The following is an 11,052-nucleotide window of genomic DNA, read 5'->3' as shown; positions in this document are numbered from 1 at the left end:
CCCCACTTTCTGATTGGCTGGTTGATCTGTGACGTCACTGGACACTCCATTAGGTACACCGCCATTTTCAGGTGTACCTAACAACAGGCCACTTCATTAGGGAGACATCCGGGTCAAGGGTTAAGTGAAACTAAAAGTGCCCCACCCGCCCTCACCCCCACTTTCTGATTGGCTGTCTGATCTGTGACGTCACACGGACACTCCATTAGGTACACCGCCATTTTCAGGTGTACCTAATACCAGGCCACTTCATTAGGGAAAAATCATGGTCAAAGTTTAACAGAAAGTGAAAAGTGCCACACCCGAACAACCCCCCACTTTCTGATTGGCTGGTTGATCTGTGACGTCACTGGACACTCCATTAGGTACACCGCCATTTTCAGGTGTACCTAATACCAGGCCACTTCATTAGGGAAAAATCATGGTCAAAGTTTAACAGAAAGTGAAAAGTGCCACACCCGAACAACCCCCCACTTTCTGATTGGCTGGATGATCTGTGACGTCACACGGACACTCCATTAGGTACACCGCCATTTTCAGGTGTACCTAATACCAGGCCACTTCATTAGGGAAAAATCATGGTCAAAGTTTAACAGAAAGTGAAAAGTGCCACACCCGAACAACCCCCCACTTTCTGATTGGCTGGTTGATCTGTGACGTCACTGGACACTCCATTAGGTACACCGCCATTTTCAGGTGTACCTAACAACAGGCCACTTCATTAGGGAGACGTCCGGGTCAAGGGTTAAGTGAAACTAAAAGTGCCCCACCCGCCCTCACCCCCACTTTCTGATTGGCTGTCTGATCTGTGACGTCACACGGACACTCCATTAGGTACACCGCCATTTTCAGGTGTACCTAATACCAGGCCACTTCATTAGGGAAAAATCATGGTCAAAGTTTAACAGAAAGTGAAAAGTGCCACACCCGAACAACCCCCCACTTTCTGATTGGCTGGTTGATCTGTGACGTCACTGGACACTCCATTAGGTACACCGCCATTTTCAGGTGTACCTAATACCAGGCCACTTCATTAGGGAAAAATCATGGTCAAAGTTTAACAGAAAGTGAAAAGTGCCACACCCGAACAACCCCCCACTTTCTGATTGGCTGGTTGATCTGTGACGTCACACGGACACTCCATTAGGTACACCGCCATTTTCAGGTGTACCTAATACCAGGCCACTTCATTAGGGAAAAATCATGGTCAAAGTTTAACAGAAAGTGAAAAGTGCCACACCCGAACAACCCCCCACTTTCTGATTGGCTGGTTGATCTGTGACGTCACTGGACACTCCATTAGGTACACCGCCATTTTCAGGTGTACCTAACAACAGGCCACTTCATTAGGGAGACATCCGGGTCAAGGGTTAAGTGAAACTAAAAGTGCCCCACCCGCCCTCACCCCCACTTTCTGATTGGCTGTCTGATCTGTGACGTCACACGGACACTCCATTAGGTACACCGCCATTTTCAGGTGTACCTAATACCAGGCCACTTCATTAGGGAAAAATCATGGTCAAAGTTTAACAGAAAGTGAAAAGTGCCACACCCGAACAACCCCCCACTTTCTGATTGGCTGGTTGATCTGTGACGTCACTGGACACTCCATTAGGTACACCGCCATTTTCAGGTGTACCTAACAACAGGCCACTTCATTAGGGAGACATCCGGGTCAAGGGTTAAGTGAAACTAAAAGTGCCCCACCCGCCCTCACCCCCACTTTCTGATTGGCTGTCTGATCTGTGACGTCACACGGACACTCCATTAGGTACACCGCCATTTTCAGGTGTACCTAATACCAGGCCACTTCATTAGGGAAAAATCATGGTCAAAGTTTAACAGAAAGTGAAAAGTGCCACACCCGAACAACCCCCCACTTTCTGATTGGCTGGTTGATCTGTGACGTCACTGGACACTCCATTAGGTACACCGCCATTTTCAGGTGTACCTAACAACAGGCCACTTCATTAGGGAGACATCCGGGTCAAGGGTTAAGTGAAACTAAAAGTGCCCCACCCGCCCTCACCCCCACTTTCTGATTGGCTGTCTGATCTGTGACGTCACACGGACACTCCATTAGGTACACCGCCATTTTCAGGTGTACCTAATACCAGGCCACTTCATTAGGGAAAAATCATGGTCAAAGTTTAACAGAAAGTGAAAAGTGCCACACCCGAACAACCCCCCACTTTCTGATTGGCTGGTTGATCTGTGACGTCACTGGACACTCCATTAGGTACACCGCCATTTTCAGGTGTACCTAATACCAGGCCACTTCATTAGGGAAAAATCATGGTCAAAGTTTAACAGAAAGTGAAAAGTGCCACACCCGAACAACCCCCCACTTTCTGATTGGCTGGTTGATCTGTGACGTCACACGGACACTCCATTAGGTACACCGCCATTTTCAGGTGTACCTAATACCAGGCCACTTCATTAGGGAAAAATCATGGTCAAAGTTTAACAGAAAGTGAAAAGTGCCACACCCGAACAACCCCCCACTTTCTGATTGGCTGGTTGATCTGTGACGTCACTGGACACTCCATTAGGTACACCGCCATTTTCAGGTGTACCTAACAACAGGCCACTTCATTAGGGAGACATCCGGGTCAAGGGTTAAGTGAAACTAAAAGTGCCCCACCCGCCCTCACCCCCACTTTCTGATTGGCTGTCTGATCTGTGACGTCACACGGACACTCCATTAGGTACACCGCCATTTTCAGGTGTACCTAATACCAGGCCACTTCATTAGGGAAAAATCATGGTCAAAGTTTAACAGAAAGTGAAAAGTGCCACACCCGAACAACCCCCCACTTTCTGATTGGCTGGTTGATCTGTGACGTCACTGGACACTCCATTAGGTACACCGCCATTTTCAGGTGTACCTAATACCAGGCCACTTCATTAGGGAAAAATCATGGTCAAAGTTTAACAGAAAGTAAAAAGTGCCACACCCGAACAACCCCCCACTTTCTGATTGGCTGGTTGATCTGTGACGTCACTTGGACACTCCATTAGGTACACCGCTATTTTCAGGTGTACCTAATCACGGGCCATTTCATTAGGGAAAAATCATGGTCAATTTTTCATGGTCAAAACTTCATTAGGGAGACATCCGGGTCAAGGGTTAACTGAAACTAAAAGTGCCCCACCCGCCCTCACCCCCACCTGCTTATTGGCTGGTTGATCTGTGACGTCACTCATGGACACTTCATTAGGCACACCACCACTTTCAAATGTACCTAATAACAGGCCATTTCATTAGGGAAAAATCAGGGTCAAATCTTTATTTTTTTTATACCTCGTGCAGTGCACTTCTTTAAATGTCCGTAGGTGACGTCATAAAATTTCACATCGTCACTGTACAGTCACGAATTTGACACAGCATATATTAAGCAATAAACAAATGCAAAAAAAAGTAAAATCCTACTCAAATTGTCCTTATTTTATTCAAAACAGCACTAACAAACCACAATATCGAAACAATATGTTTCACAACATTCCAACCACAATCTGTCTGTTGGTCATCTTTTGTCCCTCCCCACCCCTGCTGACTCCTTCAGTGATTCCGATCAATCTTGTTCATGCGCAAGCAGGCTCTCAGAATTGACGACGCCTAAGAAGAGACTCCCAATAAACTGTCCACTTTGGAGTATTTTCATTGTTGTTCATTTGTGACCGCAAACATTTGTTGGAATCAGGGGATCGTTTCATCACTACTGTACAAAATGTGTTCATCTGTGCATAAATAGCAAAATAAAGGCATAAATAACTGTATAAAACCCCATCGTCAACTGCTTTCTTGAAAGAAAAACATCCTCCCGTGTGTTTTGGAGATTTCAACAAAACAGTAAATGCTGTATGTATATCATTCAGTCTAATAATAGACATCGTTTGGGGATGGGGGCGCAGTTGGCTGGGTTTTGATACAGACGGCAGAGTTGAGAATAGGGACAAAAGCAGTCAAAACAAAGTTAATCATTTCTACTTGAGGATTTGGGATGTTTTCCGAACCGCATGTCCTTTTTCAGCACAAGGCGGAAGACGGCAGCATGCAGACTGGAGGTTCCTGAAATGGAGCAAAGAAGGGCCCTTTGTGGCTCCGTCTCTGGAGGCCAAATGAACGGCATAGTCAGGAAGGTCAAAAATAAAAGTGGCGAGGTCGCGCCTCAGCTTTACGAGAGCTGAGTAAGTCGGTATCAGCACATTAGCGGGAGCGCAGTAAAAAAAAAAAAAAAAAAACAGGCGAGGAGGGAAGGGGGGAGCAACCTGCTGTTGTTGCTGCGGGGGCACCGAGACTGAACGACCACAAGGGGATGCACTAACCCTGCGTGAAGACCACATCTGTACAAAACAAATATGAACTGAAACAATACTGTCAATGGGTTCTATACAGTTGGACTTGTATGCTAGTTGCTGTTCTATTTACAATTTGTGTGTGTGTGTGTGTGTGTAGTCAAGGCTTGATCACCAATGTTCCTGTGAGCATCCGTGTGCAGATACAGATCCACTCATTCATAACATGACCCCATCCAAAACATTCACAAAAGCATTTTCTTCAACACACAATTTTGAAGCTACTGAGTGGAAGAAGCACTTTGCATCCCCTGCACTTTATTTATGCGCATATCGTTGTTCCGGCATCGCATTTCTTTTTTTGCAGAGAAGAGTGCGAGGAACTAAGTACTGCTTGAGGGCCGCGCGGTGGTGGTGGAAGAGAAAAAAAAAAAAACCTACTTGAAAATTCTTTGCATGTCCTGTTGCTGCGGTGGTCCGATAAGTCAATTAGAATAACATTCATTAAAATTCAAGAGCGCTCGCTGTGGACATAATTGCGTGTTGAAAAGAATTATGTCTGCTGTAAAGTCAAGTGCTAAAAAAAAGAGCTATCCCCCCAAAATATCTTTTTGACTTGGGAGCTGGAGTGGTTTGGGATTTACAAAGACTCCCTTCTGTATTTCGTACGTAATGCACTTTACAGTGTGATGGTTACGAACCTTGACGTCGCTCGGCAGCTCTAATCACATTTACAAGCGGGAGATTCTCAGAGAGAACTATCCTTAAGCTGTGTGTGGATGTCGACGGGGCCACAAAAATCGTACAAACCAAATGCTTTGCGATAGAAGAAAAAAAAAATTAAATACTCTATGATGTCAATCGACAAAGCAGTTTAAATAATCCTTGCCGTCTCGCAGCAACGCTCCCGAAGACAATAAAATAGCAAATAAGCACGAAGAAAGTTACTGTGCGTCCGCGGGCGGGTTTACGAGCTCCAGTGTCTGCCGCGCCGCGCCGCCTGCTCTTAAGGGTGTCGGGTGCCACTCGGTACGACGCTCTCGGATGTGCCGTGCGAGCAGGCCACTGATAGAACATCTTTTTGAAAATATTTGGTCGACTTTGGCGTCCGACTGCCGACCGGGAGTGGAACAAAGCGGGCGCCAGTGGTGACGTGCACTTGATGCCAATGGGTTCAGGGTGCAAGCAGAAGGTTTGTTTGAAACCTGCCAGGAGCATCACTAAGACTCATCAAGTCTCGTTCCGTCCGCCTGGAAGACCTGCTTCACGCACATTCTATCCAAAAAAAAAAAAAAAAAAAGAGCTGATTTGACATTCTCACGTGCAAATAAGCATTGGAGCTCGCCAGAAACAAAAACACAGACGACTCCAAAAAGACGAGCTCCCTCCTAGTCCAGCCGGAGGTAGGTGGGCGTGGAGTAGTTGAACATGAGGAAGTCCAGCTTGTAAAGCTGATAGAGCTGGAGCTGCTGCGGCGTGCTGATGTTGCTGAAGAACTGGGCCGTCATGGCGTCGGTAGTGCGGGTGGACTTGGCGTAGCTGGGGAAGCGCAGGAAGTCGGCCACGCCGGCCAGCCGCAGGACATAGTTGGCGTCCTCCTCCAGGGTCTCGTACTTGCCCACCAGGTCGTAGTGGATGTGACAAGGGTGGCACAGCTGGGAGACGGTCTGCCAGTGCTCGTTGAGCGGGCCGTCGCGCCGGGTGGCCGGGTCCACCAGGTACTCGGCGAACTCCTTGAACTTGACGTCGGCGCCGTTGGTCAGGGCGTCCTGCGTGGCGTTCTTGCGGTAGCGCCGCACGATGCGCGTGCCGAAGCGCTTGTGAAAGGACGAGTTGTACTTGAGGGTGAACTTGTTGCGGTAGGCCGACACCAGCCTCTCGAACGGCTCGCGGACAAACAGGAACTTCAGATAGTTCTTCAGCCGGTGGTTGATCTCGGCGATACTGTACTGGTTCAAGGTCTTCAGGTTGGACGGGATGTGGGCCTCATTGGATGGGATTTCCATCGGGTCGCTGCGGAACACAAGAATGAAGAACGGGTAAGAGCCCATCCGGTATTCCTCAGCGGCCTTTCCGGTCCCACCTGTATTTGCCCCGGCCCGTCAGCACCATCATGACGCGTTTCCAGTTGGTGCAGGCCACCTTGGGGACGTAGCAGTAGATAAGCTCGTGGTCCTCGTCCACCACCAGGTGCTTGAGGTCTCCGGGCGTGAGGACCCGTCGCTTGCGGCTGGACGCGCTGTAGATCCGACACGCGTCCGCTACCTGGTCCCGTCGGGTCTGGTGGAGGATGGCCGCCCCCGACAGCTCGGGCTGGTCAGTGAGAGAGGATGAGAGGGAAATGGTTCAAAATACAAACAGGAGGAAATATCGAGCGTTAAATTTGCAGCAATTATTCGAGGCTTTCTCACTGCTCCGGAGGCGGATAAGAATTTTCCTCCCCCCGGGGTTGAAATTCCCCCGCGGGGCAGTGCCCCCTGCCTCCAGGAGGAATTTAAAAGGATTGTCAAGCCGCCTGCATATTTCCCCACTGCCAACAATCGTGGCCTTTGAGTGTGCCGACCGCGGCCCACAGACCCGAAATATCTGCAGGCCGGGCCCGGACCTCCGTCCGTCCGTCCGCCCGACGCCGCATGAACAGCTCGCTTGTATGACGTGCCTGTGAGCGAGCCATTCATTGTAAGCCCAAGCGCAAACAGACGTTTTCCACCTCCGCCCGGCTCCTCTTAAATTCCGATGACAGCGTGAGTGAGCTTCTCTGTGGTCAGTGCCGCAACCTGACAAACTCGGAAAATGGATAGTTAAAAAGCTAACCCCAATATTTTTACATTCATTAAAGCTAAGCCCTATGTTAATTCAATTAGCAAGCTGTGTTGATGTATTTATTAGCGATGCCATAAAGCGCTTGCTAACATGCTTGCTAATTAATTAGTCAGATGCAAAGCACAGATTGTATGCACACGACATGGATCCTTGTTTGCTTTGTTTAAAAAAAAAAAAAAAAACGCTTCAGAAGCTCAGCTGCATGTTTCTTGGGCCCCGGCGTCTTGTCTAAGTCCCACTAAACCTGATTTAAACGGTTACATTTTTCTGGCTTTTTCCTGTCATATCACATCAAACGAACCCGTTAAAAGCTTTCAGCCGGGGCGTGCGGGCTGATGGATTCCGAACATGTCGTTTTTCTCCAAATGTACGCCATTGCCCGTGTATCAAAGTGTGGAAATGGAAATCTCCCTTTTTTTTTCTCTCCTCTCTCTTCTCGCAGACACATGAAGCTATAATTCACACAAAAGGAGCAGCGAGCGCAAGACCCTCGGTCTCGGAAGAAGGGCAGACGGTGTAATTAATAAGGTGGGGGTGGAGGGGGGGGGATCTCCCCGTCGGCAGAATAGTGCACGTATTGTATTATCTTCGCTAGTGCAGGATCGGCGAGAGCGCGACGGGTCGATACAGCAGCTGCGAAAGCCTTGATGGAGACCGCTGACCTTCGACCGCGTCAAGTTGTTCCCACGAGGGAGCGGAAAACAATTAGGAAGCAATTTGCTTGCACGCCACTTGAGTAATTCAGCAACAACTGGCAAAATGTCATCAAACAATGCCACGATGGAGGCTGGTAGCGGCATCCCATTTTGCCATTTCATCTCCTATTGCTCTCAGAGGAGCCTATAACCTGCCGTGTTTTTTTTTCCCCCGTTGCGACTTGATGTGATCGAACTCTCGTCGACTATTGATTTAGTTACCGTGAGAACGTTTGTTCTCTCTGGAATAAATTAAACGGAGCTTCTAATGTGTGGCGAGGAAAAATCATTAAAGGTTTTCCTCCACAATATTGCGGTTTATCAATAGTGCCACTCACATGAATAGGAAATGTAATTAAAAAAAAAAAAGCAGGTCACTTAAGGTGGAACCTTGCGGAACCTCAGTTTACATTTTTTTTTTCTTTGACAAATATTGCTTGGGTTTATGCATTTTGCTTCCTTCCTTTCTTTCTCTCTCTCACGTGGCATTTGTTTCTTTGTTTTTGGCTTATTTGAAAACAAATAGTTTTGGATTGTTTTTACAGGGCTATTTTCTGGATTTAAAATGTAAATTTTTATTAAATTTGTAATTTTATTTGCATTCACTTCAACAATTGACTTGATTTGACAAAGGAGTACTTTGAAAAAGTCCGTTTTCGTAACTTGACTGTGTTTAAGGAAAGTAAATGTTTTATATTGTGGATTATGGGTGGGTCTGTAAAATGCGGCTAGCCAACAATAAACAGGTGGCTGACTGTTGATTCCACGATAAGTGACTGAAGAGACTGCTGCTCCACATGTCTCATTTTTTAATTTCCTTGCTCCAGCACATTTATTGCCCCTGAGCCATGTTATGAATGTCAAATAAGCATGGAGCGGATGCATCGAGATAACTTGAAAAAGATGCTACGCCCTCAAGATTATGAGGAAGATGAAGGGAAGGAAATAAAGGCTTTACCTGGACTAACAATGAGAATATTTTATTTTCAGTGAATGAAAAGATGCTTCAGAATGTGTGGCTTGTTTTAAGACCATTTTCCTTTCTTGCCGATTAAAACGTTCATTTTTTATTTTTATTTTTTTAATTCTTTTGCGATTGGGCGGCAGTGGAGGAATGTAAGGCCGGGCATTTATTCCCATTTTCCCCCTCACTAAACTGTGTCTCTCAATTAACCGAGTGCATCTTTACTTTGGAGTGTCTCCAATCTCATTTGCGCTCGCAACCTGGCGCACCGCTGACGGATTCAGGAGACTTTTTTTTTTTCAAAATTGTTTTCCCCAGAGTTTTCTCTCTTATGTCAAGTTTCTATAAAGCACGTTGAAATTTAAATGAGCCTAAAATAGACGTGCCACATTAATCTATGGTGAAATGTGTGCAGCTGTGCAATGTGCTTATCACATTTTGTGCAGGGAGGATTTTACGATAAAGTTCTTCATAGTGGTCGGTTCTGCTTCGAGCAGGCAAAAGGAGAAAGCAATTCATATATGCATCCATACTTCAATAGTGCCATGTAAGTAAGTGTAAGTCGTAGCTAGCACCAAGTCAGGACCACATTTATATTTTCCTCACTCACAGACTGTTCACATTCTAGTGTAGCATCTGTGACTTTGAGTGTGTATGGCTTTAAAAGGCAGAGCCTGGCCTGGTAAGTGACGGAAAATAAATATGGTCATTTGGCTTATTATTATTTTATCTTTTTTTAGTTTGTTTCAGTATTGTTTGCTCAATAAAGCGATTCAAAGCAGACGAGCAGCTGTCCATCTTTGACCAACCATCTGCAACTGGCGATGTCTATTAAATTCACTAACATGGAAACAAACTGCGCTCAGTGGCACATTTCCATCTGGACTGGCCGTGACATTCAACCCCCCTAAGAATGCTTTTTATTTACCTTCATTTCAGCAGAGGAGTGACTTGTTCTCTTCCCTTGCTGATGTCCTGTTTCATATTCATGCGGCTCAACACAAACACTCGGCTTTGAGTGGCGCCGGGCCGGGAATGAAGTTTCGGTTAATGAGCGTCGTTCCGAATTGTCAAACGCGCGCTCTGTCACTGTCAAGACTCGAAATGGACTCGCTTCAAATTCAACACGGACGTCTTTCTCCCAGTGACAACTTGCTGACTGGCTTACACAAACAACAATGCGTTTAATCAGCAGAGTTGACAACAGAAATGCAGACACATCATTAAGGACGGACAACGTGGACATTTTGGCTTTTTCTTTTCCTCGATGTTCCAAAGTTTGCCACTTGTGCATTGAGATTTCAATACTTCTAAGCAAAATGGAAGAAGCAATTTAGATGTACAGCTGCAGAGGGCTCATGTCTTGACAATTGAGCTCATACGTCTCACTCGCTGATGTTACCACACGGACTTATGAGGAAAAAAAAAAAAAAAGATGAAAGTTGCGTGTGAACATCTATGGACCACGGCGCAGTTGCGGACGTGGGCGTGGGGACCGGCGCCGTTTGTACGCGCGAGAGAAAATGGAGGATGTAATTACAGCAGGAGTATCAAAGAGCGAGGCTCGCTGGGTTACCTCTCGGGAAGCCGACGGGAGGAATTAAAGACTTCCTTGGCATTCACATTGTAGCTTGAGGATGACCTTTTAATTTGCTGCTATTCATGAGCGTCACATCAATGAAAAGAAGGCGTTGAAAGTCATATTGTAATCCTTATTGTAGTCCCCAAATTGGAAATTTCCCCATTTCTACTCCAACCTGTGAGTAATGAGAGGATCCGATGTTCCAACATGGATTAGTCTTTTTTTTATTTTTTATTTTTTGGTGTAAAATAAAACCGAAGCAGGCTACTAATTCCGACCAGGATGCAGAAACTGATGCCAGAATGTGGCAAATTTGGATCACCGATGTCAAATTAAAGGGAACATTTGTAGGCCGTCCAAGCTCATGGAAAGTTGACTCGGTTCTCATACTTGGACGTTGTTGTTTTATTTTAAATTCTCCGAAACACTGACGGGTGGCGGGACCCCGCATACATTTGCACGTGATTTTCTCCGACTCACGCCGTCAGCTCTGAATCAACATTTAATTGCGCCCGGCCGGCTCGGTAATAACAGCGTCTGCCGCGTGCCTCGGCGGGCTGACCGCTGATGACTTTTTCTTTCCGTTGCGGGCTCACCGGGGAGACATAATATGACGCTTAGCATAATATCCGATAACCTTTTTGGCCCGCTCGCTTCTAAGCATCCAAACGAATTCTGATTTTAATTAC

General features: G+C 46.5%; 1 protein-coding gene across 3 annotated transcripts in view; it reads right to left on the bottom strand.

The window, feature by feature from the left end:
- Positions 1-4,227: 4,227 nt before the first annotated feature.
- Positions 4,228-11,052, bottom strand: part of chst11 (carbohydrate (chondroitin 4) sulfotransferase 11) — a 28,851-nt gene continuing 22,026 nt past the window's right edge. For 2 of the 3 annotated variants that reach the window (XM_085902757.1, XM_085902755.1), the window contains 2 exons: positions 6,383-6,612; positions 4,228-6,312 (listed from right to left, as the gene is read on the bottom strand). In XM_085902757.1, the coding sequence (XP_085758883.1) occupies positions 5,688-6,312; positions 6,383-6,612 (855 nt within the window). In that variant the 3' untranslated portion in view covers positions 4,228-5,687. Of the gene's footprint in view, positions 6,313-6,382; positions 6,613-9,709; positions 9,893-11,052 lie in introns of those variants that run through there. The other variant, XM_085902758.1, reaches the window with a different exon arrangement.

The sequence above is a fragment of the Syngnathus leptorhynchus genome, chromosome 21, assembly GCF_054491065.1.
Source record: "Syngnathus leptorhynchus isolate UIUO chromosome 21, UIUO_Slep, whole genome shotgun sequence".
Classification (NCBI taxonomy): domain Eukaryota; kingdom Metazoa; phylum Chordata; class Actinopteri; order Syngnathiformes; family Syngnathidae; genus Syngnathus; species Syngnathus leptorhynchus.
This window is presented reverse-complemented; position numbering and strand designations above follow the sequence as displayed.